Source organism: Monodelphis domestica, chromosome 5 (genome assembly GCF_027887165.1).
Source record: "Monodelphis domestica isolate mMonDom1 chromosome 5, mMonDom1.pri, whole genome shotgun sequence".
NCBI classification, from domain to species: domain Eukaryota; kingdom Metazoa; phylum Chordata; class Mammalia; order Didelphimorphia; family Didelphidae; genus Monodelphis; species Monodelphis domestica.
In genome coordinates this window covers 214,590,842-214,612,696 of record NC_077231.1, presented here as the reverse complement: position 1 = coordinate 214,612,696, position 21,855 = coordinate 214,590,842, and the positions used below count along the sequence as shown (strand labels likewise).

The following is a 21,855-nucleotide window of genomic DNA, read 5'->3' as shown; positions in this document are numbered from 1 at the left end:
GGGTGGAGTAGAGGTCTTCACATTTTTGATCTAAGTAGAGTTCACTGTCCAAATGGAGAATGGTCTTAATCCAATCTTATGAAGTAGGGTCTGGGAATTTTTAAGGTTCACAAAACTATGAAGAATAACATGAGCAGAACCAAGAAAACATATAAAGTAGCAGAAATACTGTTTGAAAAATGGCTTGGGCCCATCCACCCCCAGAGAAAGAATTGATAAATAGAAATAAGACATAGTTTTTTTCTTACTCATATCTTTTTGTCAAATGATGTCTTTTTTAATGGGAAAAGGATAGGGAGGGAATTAACTGGATGTTTTAGTGTAACAAACAAATCCTTTTTTAAAAAAAAATCTGCAGAAAATAGAGGTAAGGGTAGGTGTTAGTGAGCAGGATATGACAGGTATACCCATAAGTATATATAATATATAATATTCCATATATATAGTATATGATATATATATATGTGTGTGTATATATAAAATATCATATGGAATGTGATGCTGGAAAAAAATGTCACCTTAGAAGTCTATGATGCAATGACACAGGAATCTGTCTTTGGCTCTAAGGTGGTTTTCCATTTTAATCAGTAATTCTGATGATGCTGGTTGGATGAGCTGATGACAAAGTTTAGAGAATGGCCAATATGTTGGATGTCAGAGGCAAGATCCCAAATGACTTCAACCAGCTAAAACATTGGCCTGAATCTAATCAAATGTTCAAAAAAAAAAGAAAAAGAGCTTTCCAACTAAAAGAAAGGGAGAGATTTACTCAATAATAGTTTAAAAAACTATTTGAAAAAATTTTTTAAATGATCTGCAATTTAGTATGATGATAGCCAAAATAAATACCCTCACTCCTCAAATTAGCACAATCTTAGACTTTATTAGGAGAGGCAGAGTGTTGAGAACAAAAGAGATGATGGTCTATTGTGGCACTGAGAGCTGGTGGGCGAAATTGGTCTGAGGCTCTCAGTCCAGCCAGCCTTCCACTGGGCTACAGGCTGGATGTTTAGCCTTCATTGGCAGGTGTTTGGTCAGTTTGTCATATTTGACTCTTTGGGATCTGTGAGCCTGCCAATACTGCCCTTTGGGGCTTAAAAAAAACCCCTTTATTTCTGTCTGAATAATAAAACTTAAGACAGAAAGGCTAGGGATAGGCCCTGGGGGTTAAGTCCTTGAGTCCTCTCCCTAGGTCTACCCCTACTTTACCTATCAACTGATTTTGCTTCGACTTAGTAGCATTCTCAGCTACTGTTCTGTTTTTTGTTTGTTTGTTTTTTTTTTTTAAATAACCCTTATCTTCCATCTTGGAATCAATACTGTCTATTGGTTCCAAGGCAGAAGAGTGGTAAGTGGTAAGGGCTAGGCAATGTGGGTTAAAGGGTTAAGTGACTTGTCCATGGTCATACCACTAGGAGGTGTCTGAGGCCAAATTTGAACCCTGGTCATCCCGACCCCAGGCCTAGCATTCCATTGCTGCTTTGCGGCTCCTCAGGGCCTTTCTTGACAAAGATACTGGTTTTACAGGGTGTTTTGCATGAGTTCCGTTACCCTTGTGCAGTTTTTCATTATTTAATTTGGCCATACAGCATGGAATGACTCTTTTGACTTCATTTCTATTTTTGTTTTAGATAAGTGTTTTAAAGTCCATTTTCACTTGCCGTATAGATGGCAATTCTTTGATGGCAACACGTGGAAGGATTCACAAGACATGGAGAAGATCGAAAAGGCATACTGCGACCCCACAAGGAACCAGTATGAAATGTCATTTATTTCTCTCCTGTGCCGGGGCACCTTGGGGGAAACTGGGGAAGTTATTACATTCAATACTGTGTACTTTTGTCTGCCTGACTGGGATGGAAGCATGGTCACGACCAGTCACAGTCATGTGTTTTCTGCTATATGTTTCTTTTTTTTCCCCCCATTTAAAAAATACTTCCCCCCCGCCCCTACTTTATCTGTTTCTTATGCTTTCCTCTTCTCCTTTTAGGAAAAAGTTATGGGGAAGGGGATGGAGGGCGTGGAGAGAGAAGAAAATAATTATGTACAAATTCCCTGAGTAGGAAGACCATGTAAGAATTAACTGATGAGAGAATGTCTGAAGTTAAGGACACAGAAGTGGTTCTGAGTTAAGGATAGTGTCATTGTGCTTGATTTATAGTTGGACTGATTTATTAAATTGGTGGCCATCAGGGATTTAATTTCTAAATCCCAAAATAAATTACTGAAGGAAATGAAAAATTTTGCCTCTAGTGTGTGATCCTATGATTCAGTGGAGAGAGTCTATAAAGGGGGACTCTCCTGGGCTGCTCTCGTGAGGTTTGTTATAAACTTGCCTTGAACTGAATTCCTGGACAGACTTTTCAAGGAGAAACAAATATTCTGGAACACAGGGATATCTGGGGTTTGTCTGCTATTGGCAGTATTATTGCTCTATAGAACCTGTGTTCAGATCTGGCCTAGACACTTCCCTTTTTAGTGCACATAGACTACAATAGTAATTGAGCTCATAGTTTTAATTGTTTAACCTTTTAAATATCCCTTTGTGTCCTACTTTATAGAATGTTTCACTTACTGACTTCTGACCAGGGAGGCCATGGACAGTTTAGTTTTGTGATAAATACATTGCCATATGCTTAAAAAATGTTTCCACATTTCTTTAAAAAACAAATAGCACCATTTTTCTTTATTCTATTCCAAAAATTTTTAAGGAATATGTAGAAGGTCCAGCTGGGTAGCACAGTGGATAGAGTTCTAGATCTGGAGTTGGGAAGTTCAAATCTGGCCTGAGACCCATCTTAGCTGTGTGACCCTGAGCAAGTCACATAACCCCAATTGCTTATCCCATACAGATCTGTCTTAGAATTGATACTAAGACAAAAGGAAAGGGTTTGGAAAAAAAAGAAAAACTATGTGGGATCATGAATGCTGAACAAGCATTGCCAAGAGAAGTGCCAGGAGGTAGTAGATGAAATACTGGCCCTCCCTGGGTTCCAGTCCTACCTCTGTGAGGCTCTGAGCAAGTGCCTTCTTCACTGAAGAGCCCAGCTGTCACTCTGTGCTGGTACAGAAGGAGGCCTCGGTTGGGAGCTCTCCTCCTACCCCTGAAGTCCTAGCTCTGGTTTCAAAAGCAATTTTAAGTAAAGGTCTTTGAGGGGGCCTCGTGAGTCATTTGTTCAGTTCCCGTCATGTTTGACTCTGCATGACCCTATTTGGGGTTTTCATGGCAGAGATCCTGGAGTGGTTTGCCATTTCCTCCTCCAACTCATTTTATATCTGGGAAAATGGAGGCAAATAGGAGTGAAGTGCCTCACAGCTGGTAAGTGGCTGAGGCCAGACTTGAACTCGGGTCTTCTCACTCTAGTCCTGGGACTATCCTCTGCACCCACCAGGTTGGTTCCCCATTGAAGGTAGTAAATAGTTGTCACTGGGAGGTTACGTGTTCAGTAGGTGTTAATGAAGTGCTTGAAAAAAGCCCTTCCTTCCTCACCAGGTGCATGGCCTCCATCGACTACCCCTTCTTCTCGGCCTCCCTCCCATTTGACGACATGAGGATCGGCCCGTACAAGTTCCGGCGCCTCTCCACTGTCTCCTCCGTGCTCAAGCCCCCGCACTTTGTTCTCACCACTGACTGGCTTTGGTACTGGGAGGACGAGGCCGGCCGCTGGCAGGAGTACGGAGCCAAGGTGAGGAGAGGGCCAAGAAATGCCGGCTGCGTGGGGCGGGCGACGGAGGGAGGCCAGGAGAAGCGCAATTCAGACAGTCACAAAACAATCATCCAAAATGGTGTCTGTGTAATTGGAAGAAAAAGCAAAGACCCTCCCCCCAATTCTGCATTGCTAGAGAGAGCTGGGGGAGCCTCGGCAGGTCCCCCCGTCTCGTTCCTCCTCAGAAGGTCAGGGCTTTAAAAGAGAGCCCAGAGCGAGAAGCAGGCTGCGCCGACTTAATTTGTAGATAATTGGGGACGCTGCGGAAGGAAGAGGCTTGAGAGGCCACGGCCCGGCTGCCAGTCCCCCGAGGAGTCTTATCCTCATCGGAGCCTGAGCAGCCCTCCGTCAGGCTAGGCTTAGTCTCCCCGGGCGTGAGAGGCCGCGCGTGGAGGGAGCTTCTAGAGTCTCTTCTAGCCGGCCATGTGGGACACGCGGCAGGCGCTCTTTGGGGAGCTCAGGAGGAGGAAAACGTCTTCAAAATGCCGTTTGGATGAACAGGCTGCCTCATTTTGAGAGGCATTTGGGCCCGTCATGGCCCAGCATGACGGAGGAATTTGGAACTCGCTTGGAGTGAGGTTTGATGGTGCCTAGTAAGAGCCGAGGGAGCGACGCTGGCCTGGCCTGAGCGGCTCTCGTTCCTTGCCAGAAGAAGCCTCGGCCTCGTCCCCAGATCATGCAGTACAGGGTGTAGCCACCCGTTTTACCCATTTATCTGGTGAGAAAACCGAGTCTCGAGATGCCCAGTGACTTGGACTGGTCCTAGCGCCAGGAAATGCCTCTGGGGAGATTTCAGCCCGGGCTTCTCTGTGTCCCAAGAGAGACGTCTCAGACAGACAGAATATGGCCGCGGGGTCAGAATCCTGGATAAATGCAACTAAAATCTTAATGAGCTCTTCAGGGAGGTGGAGAAGGAAGGTTGGAGAGGGTGGGAGAAGGTAAAGCTTGGTGGGCCAGTCACTGCCCACGGCCCGCCCATCACCCAGCCTTCCGGCCGCTCCTCCCTCCCCCCAAAGCCTGTGGTTGAGCTGGGAGGCCATCCCTGGGCCCTGCGTGCTTGCTGGCTCCATCCGTCGGGTTCTCAGAGTCTCGGCCTCTGTGTGCCGCAGGTGCCCATTCCCTCGGGGTGGGCGGCCAGACATGGACTTTGTGTGTTCTGCCTTGCAGGGGATGGATCACCACGCGGCCACGGTGAGCAGCGCGGATGTGGAGAAGGCCTACCTGAGCCAGGAGTCCCCCGTCCTCCTGTTCTCCGCCCGGAAGTACCGCTACGAGTTGGACTTCAAAGGTACTGGCCAGCGCGCTCCTCGGCGGCCTGGGGTCCACACGGCCGGCTGGGTGGTGCTGGGAGGGATGTGCCGAGAGACTTGGGGACCGGCCTTGTTTGTCCGTGGGGGACGCAGCTCACTGTGTGCAGGATCCTGTCCCTCCCTGACATGGCCTCCCTGTCGGGGTCAGCTGGATGCTCTCGCTGGGACAGCCGGGGGCGAGGCACGGCTTGTGGCCAGACGGGGTGATTTCTCTCCTTGGAGGGTTCTCCAGGAATTGGGGATGAATGAATGAATGTAGTCCTAGTCCCTGCCATACAGGAGACCGAGGCCTCCTGAACCAGCTTACCGGGGACTCATCTTCTGTAGCTCTAATTGCATTTCCTAAAAAAAAAAGTTTAACCATTCCTGCACACCGTTAGCTCAGCAAGTTCAGGTTGGTCAGCTCTCACGGGGTGTGTAAAAGCTGACTGTTGTTTTTCAGCCATGACTCAGAAGAACTTGGACATCGGCACGGTCAGAAGCGTGCGTCGGAGACCGAAGTATGTCTCTCCAGAGGAAGTGAAGATCAAGCGCAGCTGGTAAGCTGTCCCGGATTGATTTGTCCTGAGGTGGAGAGCCGACGGGGCCCCAATCCAGACTTGGGCTGACATTGAGATTTGCCAGAAATATCTGGGCAACCTCCCACCTTAGTGTGTTTATTGAGTGCCAACAGAATAGACCCACGTAATCAAACATAACTCATGGATCTCACACACATATTTTACCATTTTCATGTGTGTAGATACTATGATTAAAGGTAAACATTCATTTAAAAGCTTGACCAAATTCATAGCAACTCTTTTTGTCATAAATTTTCTCAGTGGTTAAAACTGTTCTATACGGGGTTCCAACAAAGTTTTTACAAATCTGAAGGGGTTCTGAATTAATGGTAGCGTTTTTTCCTTATAACAGTTCTCATACTCCAAAAAAAAGGTTGGCAACCGCCTTCTGGCCAGATGATCCGAATAGCAGCAGGCAGCCCAGCTCCCCCACATCCACTCTAGCAAAAACTGAAAAATAACTCCAGAGAGCAGAATATTTGAGCAATCCAGGGAGCAGCTTTAGTGAATGACTTTCTTCCACTCCAGAAAATGGCATGACCCCTGGGATTTTCAGGGCTTGACTCCCTTGAGCTGTGAGATCCTGAGCCCCGTCTGGCTTGGGCAGGGCGGCTTCATTTCACTATTTCATCTCTAAATTATCTATATGGAGATTATCTGGGGGAGATTTTAAATCCTCATCTGGTTTCGTGGCTACAGTCTCACATCCTTCTTTCTCTTGGTGTGTTTCTAGGGAACACTGCATAGTTATAATGTCAACTCAAATCAGACATCATTAGGAAAGTAGATTTGTTGGGAGAGAAAAAAAAGCATTCCAAAGCAAAGTAAGAATGATCGTAGGAATTGTAGGATTGTAAAAATATTTGCTATTTTGAATCTTTTATATTACTAATATTGATGAAAATAATCAAATGTTATATCTAGTTACCACATGATTTCATGGTGAGAGATGTCTATTCTTGGGCAAGTTATTTTACTTTTATAAGAGTTGGTTTATTTCTTCCTTTATGAAATAAGGTGGTTAGATAGATCACCTTTTTAAAGAAAATTGTTACCTTCTGTCTTAGAATCAATATTTGCATATGGGTGCCAAGGCAAAAGAGCAGTAAGGGCTAGGCAGTGGGGGTCAAGTGACTTGTCCAAGATCATACAGCTAGAAGGGGCCTGCATCCAAATTTGAAACCAGGACCTCCCATCTTTAGGCCTGACTCTCAAAACACCGAGCTACCTAGCTGCCCCCTAGATGACCTTTTATTTTTATTTTTTTTAAACCCTTGCCTTCCGTCTTAGAATCAGTACTGTGATTGGTTCCAAGGCAGAAGAGCAGTAAGGGCTAGGCAATGGGGGTTAAGTGACTTGCCCAGGGTCACGCAGTTGGGAAGTGACTGAGGCCAGATTTGAACCCAGGACCTCCCATCTCTAGGCCTGGCTCTCAATCCACTGAGCTACCCAGCTGCCCCTAGATGACCATTTAAAAGTTTTTATCAGTCCTAAATCCTGTGAACCTCTGAAGATAAAAGATATTTAGAATTTATTAATATTATTATTATTACCCTTTCTGCCCTGGTAACAGCCTCTTAAGACAGAAGGGTGAGGCCCGGGGAACAGGGATAAGTGACTTGCCCAGGGTCCCAGAGCTCAGAGGTCTGAGTGCTCCCTCCACAGAGCCCCCGGCTGCCCTCGGAATTATTTTCTTGCCAGCCTCCTTCTTTAAGATGGGGGGCCCCGGGGAGTCTCTATAGGATTGCTGGTGCCAAGCCTGTGATACTGAAAATGAGGTGATGCTCATTGTTTTCTGTTCTGTGCAGCGGTGACAAGTTGCATGTCCCAAAGGACATTCCATCTTACTGGGACACGTCTGCCTTGCCTGACCTGGGATTTAAGGTACAAAACTTGAGCAGCTCATTACCTGAATGTAAGAGCCAGAAAGGACCCCAAAGACCCCCAAGTCCAGGCCTTTCAGGGCTGCGTATTGGTTCTGAGGCAGAAGAGTGGTAAGGGCGAGGCCATGGGGGCTATGACCCAGGGGCACCCAGCGAGCAAGTGTCTGGGCTCAGATTTGAACCCAGGACCTCCCGTCTAGCCCTGGCTCTATCGGCTGAGCTACCTAGCTGCGCCACTTGGTAGAGTGACCCGGGCTCAGATGCTGCCTCCACCTCCTCCTAGTGGGGCCACTTCCAGCCTTGTTTGGGCTCTGTCCTCGGACAGTGCCGTCAGCCTTCCCTCACTGGGTGACTCGCGCTCCGGGCCCCCTCTTCTTGCAGAACTTGGCGAGGGGGCAGCCTCGGGCTGGCCGAGCCCTCTGTGCGGGGGGCTGGGAGCCCCGGCCAGGCCAGCCCTCGAGGGAAAGGCTTCTAGGGAGGAAAGGGAGCTGCTCCCCGGGGCCCGGCGGCTGGAGGGGCCAGAGAGGGAGCGCGCGGGGCTGGACGTGAAAGGATGAGGGGAAACAGGCCCGCTTTGGGGAGCCGGGCTGTCTGTCTGTCTGCGCACGCCCGGCTGCCTTCAGCAAGGGTCTGAGGAACCCCGTTCCTTGTCCTTTTCCGTCACCGAGGGCTCTCCTCCACCTCCTTATCAAACATGTTTTTTGTCTCTTTTAGTCCATCCCCCTTCCCTCCTCTTCTGAAGAATATCAGACCGTCCAAAACCAGTTTTTCCGTACGCTGCCTAGTTACACCATTCATAAGATTGAGAGAATCCAGAACCCGTCGCTCTGGGAGGTGTATCAGTGGTATGTTTGAGAGAATCTACCAAGAAATGATGAAAAATGGGCGGTGCGTGCTGGGACCCCGGACTGCGGGGGCCTCTCGGGGGCGGCTCCGTGGGGGAGTGTTGTCTGGGAGGCCGGCTGAGAGGACCATTCTGCAGGTCCAGGGAACCCATCGTCGCTCCCCCAAGAGTGCCCAGAGAACGCTTTCTGTGCTTGTGCCTGTGTCCCCAGTCACTCAAATCTTTACACAATTAGTTGTTTTTGTTCCTCGGGCATGGCCTAAATAGTCAGAGATGCCATTGGGCCAAGGCTGGGACCCGCGCCTTGTGGGCCCGGGGATGGTTTCTTCTTTTTTTTAACCCTTACCTTCTGTCTTGGAATCAATACTGTGCATTGGTTCCAAGGCAGAGCAGTAAGAGATGGGTCATGGGGGTGAAGTGACTTGCCCAGGGTCACATAGCTAGGAAGTGTCTGAGGTCAGATTTGAACCCAGGACCTCCTGCTTGGCTCTCCATCCACTGAGCCACCCAGCTGCTCCCAATAGCAAAGGTTTCTGACATTCATCCTTATGTGATGGGTTTATAGTTTAATTCATCCATTGCAGAATAATCATGAGGCATCAGATAGGAGGATACTAAGGTTCCTGTGGTCAAAGGTGGTTGGCTTTTTGCTCTGTTCCTTATGGGCAGTAGAGTCAGTCTTCCCCTAGCTGCACACGTTGTGCGTTTGTGGATGATTTTCCTGTCTGATGGGGCGAGCCCCAGTGGAGGGAAGCCCTCGTGCGCAGACCTCTTATGGACCTTCTGGGAACGCCCGCTCTCGAGGGAGGCCTGGAGGAGGAAGAAGCGTTCTGTGTGTTGCACGCCGGACCTCGTGCCAAACCACTTACAGATGGGGTCTTGTGGGGTCATTCCTCTTTTTATGAAGTCATGCTACCTTGAAATTGTTTCAGGCCGGTCATGTTCTGCATTGCATTCTAGAGAGAAAGGGTGCCTTGATCATCACTGGAAACCCTAAGCAGGCGCAGGCTTGTTGTCGTTTCCTCTCTCTCCTTGAGAGGAAACGCCATGCTTTTCTGTGTGGGTTTTTAAAAAGTGTTCTTGCATGATCCTAGCAGGGAAGAGGGGAGGGAGACGATGTGGATCTCATAATTAAATTGGATCATCATTAAAATGGATCATTATGTGTAATGGGGAAAAGATGAACTATTAAATGTTTAGAGAGAGGTAAGAGGGAGAGGAGAAGAGAGAGCATCTTGTTTGGGCCTAACAACAGTTAGAAAAACAGACTTCTTTGTCAAGGGCTTGTCCCTTCTGAGATGATAAAGGATCTGCTTGATTCACAGCCTGAAGCGGCTTGATCTTGCCTGGAGTAGAGACTCGGTTCCGCCCACCAAGAACTGAAGGGGAAAGTTGGGATAGTTACCAAAGAGGGCCCAGCACTGGGCGCAGGGGCTCTGATTCCTCCCTGACATGCGGGTGACGGAGGAGCCCCAGGATAGGGGAGGAAAGACTTGGCACCCGCAAGATTCTCTAAACAGGATTTGGTGGCGGTTGCTTAATGTGTCCGAGAGTGTCTTTGGGGTTCTTGAAGAAGGCACTGCATGAGCCCCACATTGTCCTCTCCTCATCACAGGCAGAAAGTACAGATGAAGAAAAGTAATGGGGGGCAGGAAGTGGCGGAGAAGTTTCTGTTTCACGGTACCAGCCCTGAGTATGTCGATGCCATCTGCCATCAGAATTTTGACTGGAGGATCTGTGGTCTTCATGGTACTAGCTATGGCAAAGGTAGGTCAAAATGTAGAAATTAAAAATGTTCTGAAAACCCACAAGCATCGAAGGCCTCCAGGACGCGTGGTTGTGCTTGGCGGGGCGCGTCGTGCATCCTGAGCTCAGTGGGATGGCTCTCTGGGAGCCCTGGCTGCACTGGCCCTCGGGGAGCACCGCAGCTTTCTGCCTTAGCCCCCAGCACGGGCTCCTGGAGACAGTGACCGCTTCGATGTTGGCTCGAGCGCAGGACCATCCGATTCAGAAGGACCGGAGAAAGAAGGCAGACGCCTCCCCAGCTCGTCCTGAGCCAGGCCTCGCAGGAGGCATCTTTATTTCCTGGGCCCCTCACACGCATGGGTTCACACGTACGCGCACACCTCAGAGGTGGTTTACATCAGCCGGACCTTCTGTGACTTTGGCAACTCTTTATTTTTTAAGATTTTTATGTTTTATGTTTTTTTTTTACCAGTTACATGTAATAACAGACTTCCACACAAGTTTTCCTAAGTTATTTGATTGAACTTATTCCCCTCTTTCCCTTCCTTTCCCTGTCCTGGTGCTGGCAGGTGATTTGATCCGAGTTATTCATGTATTCTCATGCAAAACACATTTCCATAGCATTTGTTTTTTTAAGTGAGCAGCCTTATCAAACCCAAATCCCCAGCCACAGACCCAAATAAACACATGGAAAATGGCATGCTTTCATCTGCATTATGACGTTTGGCAGCTCTTTTAAACCATGACTCGTTTTGGCAGTCAGGCCAGTTGGAGAGAGGGCTCCTGAAGACTTCTGCTCGCGTGTAGCCTTTGAAATTCTCTTTTTATCGATGCTGCAGGCTTTAGGGATGATCAGAGGAAGAAGAAAAAGAAAAGGAATAGGGGAAGAGAGAGACAGACGTATGGTGGCAGAGGAGGAGCAGGTGGGCCGCCACCATCGCCTCAGCTGCCCCTTCGTGCCCACACCGAGTCTGCTGATGCCTGAGGGGGAGTGTTGAACCCTCAATAACACTCGTGTTTCTTTTACAGGGAGCTACTTTGCCCGTGACGCTGCCTATTCCCACCACTACAGCAAGGCCACCCAGGGATTGCAGCCCATGTTCTTGGCCCGGGTTCTGGTGGGAGACTATACCAGGGGCAGCTCCTCCTATCTGCGGCCCCCTCCCAAGGAGGGCCAAAGAAACGTCTTCTACAACAGCTGCGTGAACAGCCTCCTCAACCCTTCCATCTTTGTGATCTTCGAGAAGCAGCAGATTTACCCCGAATATCTCATCTGGTACTCTTCCTGCCCGAGGAATGCCTTCGGGGGCCTTTTCTAGTAGTGTCCCCTACTTGACTGCTGCTGGAACAAAGGCTTTGGAACATGGACTTTCTCCGCTTCTCTCAGCCTCTTCCTTCAGGTGGAGAAAGAGCCAATTGCATTGTTTTTGAAAATTAAAAAAAGGTTTTAATGTCTTATTTTGCACAGGCTTCCATATGACTTTGCTAACAGAGAGTTTTTTCTCGTAGATTGTTGACTTCTTACCGTATTATAACATCCACAGCGGAATTATCTATGGGTTATCCGGATGATACATGTGAGAGCCAAACCTGTTTTTTCACTTTTAACTGCCAGGTTTTTGTCCTAGTTAGGGATTCTGATGTATAGCAGAATTGCACTTGTTTAAAAAAAATCTTTTATTGATATCTTGTTTTTATAGCACCTTCATTTCCCAATTGATCCCTTTCCTGCCTTACGAGCTTGTCTTGGGACAGTCCCCTAAACAGGAGCTCAAAATGCCAAGCGAGAAATCAACTTAGAATGGCAAAGCAGGCAGCGTTCCGTGCCTGGACTTCCCCCCTGCTAGCAACGCCCGGGCCTTTTCTCTTAGGGCTCCTCTCGGAATACTCCGATGAGCCACAATCCAGTTCTTCAGCATCTGTTGTTTGCATTTGCCTTGTTCCTCTTCATAGTCATTAAATGATGGTCAGTAGCAACTGGAGCTCCATTTGCCAAGCCTGCTGCCTGGCAGGGAAACACGGAGGCGCTTTGTGCTCTACTGTTCTGCCAGTCTGCGCAGAAACCCCATACAGGATTCTGCATGACTGACGTTATCTATTAGGATTTTTAGAAAATTAATTGCTGCTCCGCAGTGTAGACAAGCCATTTGTAACCACCAACTCCCGACTGAGCCGCTTTGTCCTTTGGTGTCTAGCGTGAAAGGGCGTTCGTGCCGGTCAGGAGCGAGCCATCCTGTGGAGTACAAATTTTATATGTGAATGAACGTTGTGAATGTACGTCACAAATGAATATGGAAATAAAAGGATGTTTATCCAGATGGAGAGTGACTCCCGTTATTGGCCTCTGTTACTGCCATGCCCTCCGCCATGGGGGCCGTGCAGTAATACAGCAGGCAGGGGCAGTGGTGAAATGATATCTTGAAATAATAAGGATTGTTTATTTAAGGTAAAGGAAGGGAATTGGGATGATCTATCTTAGAGCTATAAATACCCCCCTCCCTCCCCATCAAATTGATAACTATGACCGTTGGTATCTACACTATTTAACATTTTTCGACCTAAAATTCCAATTTCTACAACTAGCTAAATCAGCCCCCCTTCGTTAATATATAAAAGCGGTAAGGAATTGCAGGAACAGGGCTCAAAGGAAAGGTCTCACTGACAGATGGCTTAGGTGCCTCAAGCAGCTCAGACGTCCACAGGATACACAGGAACAGGCTGGATCACAGGGAAAGCCATAGGAGGGAGAATATCCAGCTCTCTGGGTCCATCCTAGAGGGCTAGACAGAAACGCAACCTCCTGGCTGCTCAACTGTCTCTGTGAGAAGCAGCCACCGCCCCGTCACTTCTCCAGCGTTCTGGAACCTTCCTGCTTCTTCCCTGCAAGATCTCCTGCTCCTCCTCCGTTCCTTATCCCAGTGGGGTGGCCCAGCGGATGGAGCTCCAGCCAGGCCTGCAAATGGAAGGACCTGGGTTCAAATCTGGCTTCAGACACTTCCTACCCGACTGACCCTGGGCCAGTGTCCCTCACCGCTCTTCTGCCGTGGAACCCGTACTTAGTTTTGATTCCAAGATGGAAGGTAAGAGGTTAAAAAAAATATCCGGCATTTCTTTCCTCAGTACTCTCTGTATCTGGCCTGGAATTGAGGCGATCGTGCTTGTGGCCCTCGTGAAGTTTACAGTTTCGTAGGGAGATACAGCTCGCACATAGCTCACTCTACTTCATAGTCAGGAGACGCGTGCCTGTCTCAGGAGAGCAGAAGGCAAGGGGGAGGGATGGGCGAAGTTAGAATCAGTCTAAGGCTGGGGAAAGGGAAAGGTTCTCCATGAAAAAAACCAGAAGGGTTCATCTCAAGAGACTCAGTTACTAGGAAGTTGGAGGGGTGGGGGAGCCCATGTTGACCTAGAAAACACCCATCAACGTGGTCTACGTTCTATTGTATTTTTATTTTGTTAACTATTTCCCAACTATATTTTCATCTGGCACTGGCCATTCTTGGAATATTGCTGGCAGGGATAACATTTGTTTTATGTATTTATTTTTATTTTAAAATATTTTTCTATGGTTACATGATTCATTTTCTATCCCTTTCCTATCCCGGAGCCAACAAGCAATTCCACTGGGTTGTTTATTATCACTCAAAACCTATTTCCTTATGATTCATTTTTGTAATAGGTTAATCTTTCAAAACCACCCCCCAAATCATATACTCTATAAACAAGTGATAAATTGTATGTTTTTCTTCTGTCAGGGATAACATTGAATACTGCTGATCTAGACTACTTGGGGTTAAGGGATTTACCCCAAATCACAAAATTGGTAAAGGTCAGAGGCAGGATGTGAACGCGGATCTTCCTGGGCTCAGAGGGCCTATTCACGAACCCTGTATGTTCTCTTTGGGAGTATGGAGAGGGGTTGTGTGGAGAGCAAGTCATATGAGAAAGTTTGGAATGGCAGGATGGCCCCAGCCCTACTAATCCACATATTGACTTATGTTTTTTTTTTTTAACAATAAATTAAAATTTTTTTCTATTACTTGTAAACATTTCTAACATTAAAAAAAACAACTTGAGCTCCAAATTCTCTCCTTCCCTTCTCTCTCTCATTCCCCCAACATTTATAATTCCTTTTTTTTGTCATTTTAAGCAATCTGATAGGTGTGAAGTGGTACCTCAACATTGTTCTAATTTGCATTTCTCTAGTCACTAGTGACTTAGAGAATTTTTGATATGACTGTAGATAGCTTTGATTTCTTCATTTGAAAGAAACATCACTTGTTCATATCCTTTGACCATTTGTCATTTGGAGAATGACTCATATTATAAATTTCACTCAGTTCCCTGTGTGTTTGAGAAATAAGCCCTTTATCAGAGAAACTTGCTTTAAATCTTCCCCCTCCGGTCTTGGCAGCATTGATTTTATTTGTGCAAACCCTTTTTAATTTAATGTAATCAAAATGATCCATTTTGGGTCTTGCAATGCTCTCTGTCTCTCTTCCTTTCCCCAGAGATCTGACAAGTAAACTATTCCATGCTCTCCTAGTTTGCTTATGGTATCACCTTTATATCTAAATCATGTACCCATTTTGACCTTATCATGGTAGGTGATGTGAGATTAGTCTAAGTCTAATTTCTCCTAAATGACTTTTCAGTTTTTCTAGCAGTTTTTTTTTTATGTCAAATAATGAGTTCTTGTCTCCAAAACTCGTGTGTGTGTGTGTGTGTGTGTGTGTGTGTGCGTGTGTGCGTGCGTGTGTGTGTGTGTGTGTGTATTTATGTATGTATGTATAATACTGATGAACTTTTCTGGGCAACCAGATTTTGCTATCATATTCTACAAGCCCTCCTGACTGACAGTATCAGAGACCTTGATCAGATGGATGAATGTTGCATATAGACCTCTGTTCTGCTCCTGGTATTTCTCCTGGAGTTTCTGGGCAGCAAACATCATGTCTCTTCTTCCTTGGCACTTTCTCTTTTGGGTCGATGTCCATCTTCCAGGTGAAGGATCAGCCTATTAAGGAGAATCTTGCCAGCAGTGACCAAGAGAGAGATCCCCAGGGTTGTCACAGGGCAGTCGATGGAGGCATCTTTGATCTTCTGGGGGATACCCTCTTGCCATATGACCCAGAAGACTTTATTCAGCGTTTTTGTGAGCGGTGGACCCCCTGCCTTGTAAACCTCTGCTGGAATGGGATTAGCACCAGGCACTTTGCCAAATGAGAGGCATCTAATGGCTTTCAAAACCTCTTCTTCCGTTGGAAATTTGGCTAGAGAGGGCTTGACTTCAACCTGAGGTTTACGGTCAGTGGCTTCAGCATGGTCTGTGGAGAGACTGACGTTTCAGTCCACCTCTCCAGCATCATTTCCTTATCACTGATCCGTGAGGCTCCATCAGTGCTGAATAGTTGAGAGGCGCCATAGATGTTTGGTTGATAAATTGCCCTCGGGGTATTGTAGAAGTGCTTTGCATCATGACCATCAGCATAAAATTGAGTTTCGTCCGCCTTCTTACTGAGCCAAGATGCCTGCGTCTCTAAGCTTTGTTTACATTTGACTTTTGGTGGAGTTAATGCTACCTTTTTAGACCTGGATGAACTATCCCTCTGGTAAACCTGGTGGGGTTCTCATTTTTCATTTAGTAGCTTCTAAACTTGCCCATCGTTTTCATCAGACCAGTCCTGATGTTTATGAATGTTCTGGCCCAGAGGAGTACATGCAGCGCTGTTCAGCCACTCTGAAGGCTGCCCACTTCTTTTCTGTTCCATGTGGGTAGAACCAACCCTGCATTGACTTAACCTTCCGTCCAACTCAGCAACAAAGTACGCAGTAGAAGCCCTCTAATCTGTTGGTGCCGAGCCTGCAGGTAGTCATCTTGCCTTGGGTCCCCGTTTTTAGGGTTTAGCTTGGACAAGAGAAGTATGATTGGCCCAGCACTGCCTTTGTTATTCTCAAGTCCTGATCCTCTCCTTATAATGACAACGACTCCTAAATTCCAAAGTTTGCTGCAAGGGGGCATCCACGAAGGGTTATTAAGTGTATATAAACCCAAAGATTCTTGGTGATGGAACACGAGACGGGCAAGTCTTCTGTAGTAAGTGGCCATTGCCCTTGCTGTTTCCAGCTCCGCTCCTCCCCAAATTCCTTGCCGTATCTCATAGTCTATGCCTACTGCGGCATTAAAGTCACCCACAATGACCAGCTTGACTTCTTTTGGCATATCCAGATCTTCAACAATTTTTCTGTGACTTCCTCAGGGTTTGTTGGGATGAGAGCAAGGTACCCATGGAGGAGGGTGGCACGGCGCTTTCATCCTGTTCCCTCATTCTTGGAGCATACAGGCTGGTGACTAGATTAGATTAGATTTTGAAACCTGTGCCCGCATCATGGCGTTCCTCATCATGGCGGCCTCTCCAGAAAAATGTGTGTCCAGATCTCCATTTGTCAGCCTTTTTTTCCCTGGGAAGTGTTATTTAGGGGCGAGACCGGCTGAGTGCTGTAGAAACAAGAACTGTTCATCTTTCCGCTTTCCTGGATTTTGTGTGGTCCATCAGTGTGCACCCATTCCTTGTACCAATGGTGAATGGAAGCATCTTCACAAAAGTTTTTGTACGTTCTTTTGTGTTTTGGCTGCAGGGGGTGAATCTCTGGTAAGCAGACCAGGGCTAGGTGACGCAGGCAATTTTTAGGGTATCTTCTAGCTCCTTCCTCATGTTGGTAGGGGGGCAGCGCCATTCTTAGAATGGCTGCTGAGGGGAGCAGCTGCATGGCTCAGTGGATGGAGAGCCAGGCCTAGAGATGAGAGGTCCTAGGTTCAAATCTGGCCTCAGACACCTCCCAGCTATGTGACCCTGGGCAAGTCACTTGACCCCCATTGCCTAGCCCTTGCCGATCGTCTGCCTTGGAACCAATCCACAGTATTGATTCCAAGATGGAAGGTAAGGGTTGAAAAAAAAGGAAAAAAAAAAAGAATGGCTGCTTAGATTGCCATGGAACTGCTGAATCCTCGTCCTGCTTCCGTCTAGAGAAGATGCCCTGGGTTGCCTGCGTGCCACGCTGAGACTACACCCTAGGACTTCGAGGTAGGTAAAATAATAAGATAGTGACATAATAAAGTAGTTGAGTAGTAAAACAGCGAGACGATAAAATACTAAAAGGCAAAATGGTAAAATGATTGTATTTAAGTGAGGCAGAATTGTTTTTTGACTTTCTCCAGCACACTTAGGAAGACTGTTCACACAAGGGACCAAGGAGTTGAGCACCAGTAGAGTTAGGGGATAAGGGATTATTGAGGGATATCAGGAAAAATGCTGTTGAAATGGCTAACCATGATGAATGCAGACTGGACGGAGGCACGTGTGGGTGGTCTGGGGGGAATAAGGAAGAATGGCCAAGGCAGGTACAAAGATGGAGGAAAGTGGAAGAGCTAGAATCAAAAGCAGCTGTGATTAGAGATGGGAGCAGCCCCAAGTGATCATGAACTTCCAGATGTGATCACTATGTATGGAGCCAGGATGTCATATTGGTCCTCCCCTTAGATGTTGCAATCACCACATTGTGGACCAAGAGACATAAAGTGTGTCCTGGAATTCAATTGATGATTGCCAAGAAGATGGGAAGAGGGTGGTCTAAGCGAAGGGGGAAATGGCCTGGATGTGGCCATGGAAATCAGAAGGAAGCTGTTTAGTTCTTCATCTGTGATTCATTTTTTCTGCCATAGCCATTCATGGAACGATCTACATAAGCACGGAGGGAACCATAGAGGGTACCTCAACCAAAGTTGAGCCTATGTAGAGGCAACATGGTGCCGTGGAAAGAGTTGCATTTGGGGTCAGAGGACTTGTTTGGCTATTTATTACTTTTTAAATTTTTGGCAAGTCAATTTCTCTGGGCTTCAGTTTCTTCTAGAAAGTGAGATGAAACCTCATTCAGCTCTATAGATAGGGATACGATCTCATAATTTTCTGTTCAAATCTTTAATTTCCTACCTTTTTGTTGGAATTATCGAAATCTGAAAGAGGCACTTCGAAGTCTCCCACAATTGCTGTCTTACTCTCTAAGTCTTCCTGTAATATAAATAACTTTTTATTCAAAATACTGAGATATTTTACATAGAGAACAGTCTTAAAAAGTTATGCATAAAAGAAATTTCTATGTATGGGGTTTTGTTTTCCTTTGATTTCCATTATAAATCTGGAGATCATAGGAGCATAGATTTCTGCCTGGAAAGGCACTTTATAGGTATTCTTAACTGAACTTTTTCTGATGAGGAAACTTGGGCTCAGGGAAGTTAAAAGATTTGTACAATATCCTGGGTAGTATGTGTCAGACATGGGCTATGAACTCTGGGATTTTGGTTCTAGATAAGGGATTCTCTTCACCATACCAAGCTGCTCTAGAGGAATAAATGATCCTGGAATGCACATTTTTTTAAAAAAGCAGCAAACTTTTAAAAAAAATCACAAAAAAGGAGAAAAAATCTTATTAAAAGAATTCTCAACATTAATTTCAAAATAATACCATACTTGAAATGGAAAATATTGCATTGTGTCCTGAATATAGACCACACTCTTTAAATGAGGTATCTTTTGGTTGACGAATATATTGATTTATCCTTTTTTTTTAAAATTTAAACCCTTACCTTTCATCTTGGAGCTAATACTGTGTATTGTCTCCAAGGCAGAAGAGTGGTAAGGGCTAGGCAATGGGGGTCAAGTGACTTGCCCAGGGTCACACAGCTGGGCAGTGTCTGAGGCCAGATTTGAACCCAGGACCTCCCATCTCTAGGCCTGGCTCTCGATCCACTGAGCTACCCAGCTGCCCCCCATGATTTATCTTGAAAAACACCATCTCCCTACCACTGCCCTGTCCTGTGTGTGGATAGAGTTTAGGACCTGGAATCAGGAAGACTTGAGTTCAAATCCAACTTCAGACATGTAATAGCTGTCTGATCCTTTAGGCAAGTCACTCAACCTCTGTTTCCCTCAATTTCCTCATCTGTAAAATGGGGATGTTGTGAGGATAAAATGAGATAATAATTGTAAAGCTCTTGGCATAGTGCCTGGCACATCTAAAGTGCTATGTAAATGTTTGTTGTTTAGTCAGCTCTTCATGACCTCATTTGGGGTTTTCTTGGTAAAGGTATAGGAGTGGTTTGCCATTTCTTTCTCCAGCTTATTTTACAGATGAGGAAACTGAGGCAAACAGGGTTAAATGTCTTGCTCGGGGTCACCCAGCGAGTAAATGTCTGAGTCTGAATTTGAGCTCAGGCCCTCTGACTTCAGGGCCTGCCCTCTACCCACTACATCCCTTAGCTGCCCATCTAAACGTTGGCTCTTTTCAGACGTCAGAACTTTGAATGGTTGTTTCTAGCTGACATATAAAAGCCATCTCCCCTTTTTCCCTCCACCTCTCCTCTAATCTTCCCACCTCCCCATCCCCTCCACTTTTATTTCCCCCCATTTCATTCCTGGGACAGCTCTTGGCTCAGTCACAAAGCTTGGAAATCTTTGCTCCTAGACATCGTTTTCTTCTGTCGGGTATGGGTGCAAAGTCTTTGGGGGGAGGGAATGTCTGAGGGTTACCCCCTACTCTTCCCCCTCTGGGTGCCAGAGAAGGAGGGGAAGGCTTCAGAGTGGAAGTCCAGTCTCTATGCCCTTTGGGGAGAACGTGCATGGATGCCACTAGTGGTCATGATCCCCATGGGCTCCTTCTGCGTCTGTGCCAGCCTCCGTATGCCATGACTTCTGCTGCCAGGGGGCACGGTGAGGCACAAGCTTTCTCCTACAGGGCCCACTCAGGTTTCCCTCTGCTGTGGGTGGGCAGTGAGGGGGTGGGAACCAGGGCCTGTAATTTGGACCAAGATGTTCTCTAACGCTGTGTTCTCTTAGGGCTAAGTTTCCTAGAAGAGGCCGTTGTGCCCTGTTTAATTTGTAGCCTTTCTTTTCTAAGGCAAATCCCTGTGGTTTCCTTCAAAATTTTGTCAAGAGTGCTTTTTGGGAGAAAAGCCCCGGTATGAGATCAGCAGCTCAAATGCCGCTGACGAGTTAAAAATCAAGTGCAAGTGACAAGAAGCATTTATTAAATGTCGAGGGGGCTGGTGACCCGGCATCATATTTTTCATTTCTTACATGGGCATATGAAGTATCCACAGACTATATTTTTATAATGTATTTTTGTAAGTTAGATATCCATACAGTGGGCTTCTTTCCATTTAAGAGGATTCCTGGGATACTGAGTTCCGGGGAGGAGAAGGACTTCGGCTGAGAAAATCGCAGAGAGGGGCACCACTGTTTCAACGGGATACAATCTTAATGTAGACTCCATTTCGGGGTCCTAGGGCGGATCTGGATTTCAGTTGCAGGGGCACCTGAAAGAAAGAACAGATACGTTAGAAGTCGAGTGTGAGCTCGTCTAAATGGAGTCTCAATATTTTATTTTTAAATATTTTTGTATTAATTTATATTACATTTTATTTTTAAATTTTTATTTATTTTTGTTTTCGAATATTTTTCCATGTTTCCATGATTCATTTTCTTTCCTTCCCCTCTTTCCTCCCCCCTCCTGGAGCCAACAAGCCATTCCACTGGGTGGTCCAAATGTTATATAACTTGGTACCTATTTCCATATTATTCATTTTTAAAAAAAGAGACTCAATGTTCTACAAAGCAAATGGGAAGGACTATATTTTAGGCAGGGAAACAGGAGCCCGGAGCGCTGGGTGTGAGAAACAAAAAGCAAATCATTTTGGCTGTGTTCTAGGGTGCATAAAGGAGAATAATATGTAATAAAGCTAGAAGGACTTTGCCAAGAAGAAGAGTTTATACTTGACCCCAGAGGTAATATTTATTTAAAAATTATTTCAATTTTATTTATTGATTAAAATTTATTGAAAAGAAGAGTGTTAGAGCAGCGATCTCGTAGCCTCCCTCTCCATAAGAGAATGCTTGTCTCCCGCTTTCCTAATCTGGGGGCACACAAGTGATGGGCTTGCTCAGGTGTGGTGGGTGCTGGAGACCACTGGTCGCCACAGCCCGAGGGCTGATGGGTGCTTCTAGATGGAAGGGAGGGCTCCCGGAGAAGCTGAATGCCCCCACGGCCTCGTTGAGTATCTGGTGTGTTGGGGCAGAGCCAATGTTCAGTGACTTGCCTTATTTCACCTCGACTTGAGCCTGGCCTGAGAGGGGGCTGGCTGGCTGGGAGAGGAAAGACTATAAAGTAGTTTCCTTTACAGACGGGCAAATGAGGTCCAGAGAAGTAAAAGTAAGTTGCCTGAACTTGCAGGGCATCTCGGTGGCAGAGCCGGGGCTGGAGGAGGTCCGGCCCCAAGTCCAAGGATCTACATTTTTTGCCCCTTGAAGGTGTTGCATTTCGGGACCTGCTATCAGCTCTCTGAATTCCAGCAGAAATCAAATAACCCCTAAAATAACTCCTTTTTGAACAGCTCTTCAGCACCCCCATGAGACACCCGGGGTGCATGTAGTATTATTTCCATCCATGAGGAAGATGGGAGTCACACACTTTGTTTTTAAACCCTCTCCCTCCTGCCTTAGTATCAATTCTTTTTTTTTTTTTTTTTGCAGAGCACAGTCCATTTGTCTCAGTTTATTGACCTAGAAGGTAGAGAGTTGGACACACACAGATGTGGAGAGATAAATATAATGTTTTTCTAAGTCTGTTTCCTTAAAAATATAAAGCTAAAAAGGTTGTATTATCTTAAATCTTTCCTTTCTCTTTGCAGCACTGATCCAAAAGCCTTCCCCCTCTTCACTACAATGGCTTCCCTCTTAGTAAGGGAGTGAAAGG

The 21,855-nt window shown here is 46.3% G+C and overlaps 2 protein-coding genes across 2 annotated transcripts in view; one reads left to right on the top strand and one right to left on the bottom strand.

The window, feature by feature from the left end:
- The window catches only part of PARP12 (poly(ADP-ribose) polymerase family member 12), a 43,176-nt gene extending 30,810 nt beyond the window's left edge, over positions 1-12,366 (top strand). Inside the window, exons 5-12 of the mRNA XM_007504413.3 lie at positions 1,632-1,755; positions 3,494-3,686; positions 4,875-4,995; positions 5,460-5,556; positions 7,386-7,461; positions 8,175-8,305; positions 9,920-10,071; positions 11,080-12,366. Coding sequence (XP_007504475.1) covers positions 1,632-1,755; positions 3,494-3,686; positions 4,875-4,995; positions 5,460-5,556; positions 7,386-7,461; positions 8,175-8,305; positions 9,920-10,071; positions 11,080-11,369 — 1,184 coding nt within the window. The 3' untranslated portion in view covers positions 11,370-12,366. The remainder of the gene's footprint in view (positions 1-1,631; positions 1,756-3,493; positions 3,687-4,874; positions 4,996-5,459; positions 5,557-7,385; positions 7,462-8,174; positions 8,306-9,919; positions 10,072-11,079) is intronic.
- A 7,744-nt stretch (positions 12,367-20,110) lies between these two features.
- Positions 20,111-21,855, bottom strand: part of TBXAS1 (thromboxane A synthase 1) — a 258,599-nt gene continuing 256,854 nt past the window's right edge. Inside the window, exon 13 of the mRNA XM_007504415.3 lies at positions 20,111-20,419. Within this exon, the coding sequence (XP_007504477.2) occupies positions 20,345-20,419 (75 nt within the window). The 3' untranslated portion in view covers positions 20,111-20,344. The remainder of the gene's footprint in view (positions 20,420-21,855) is intronic.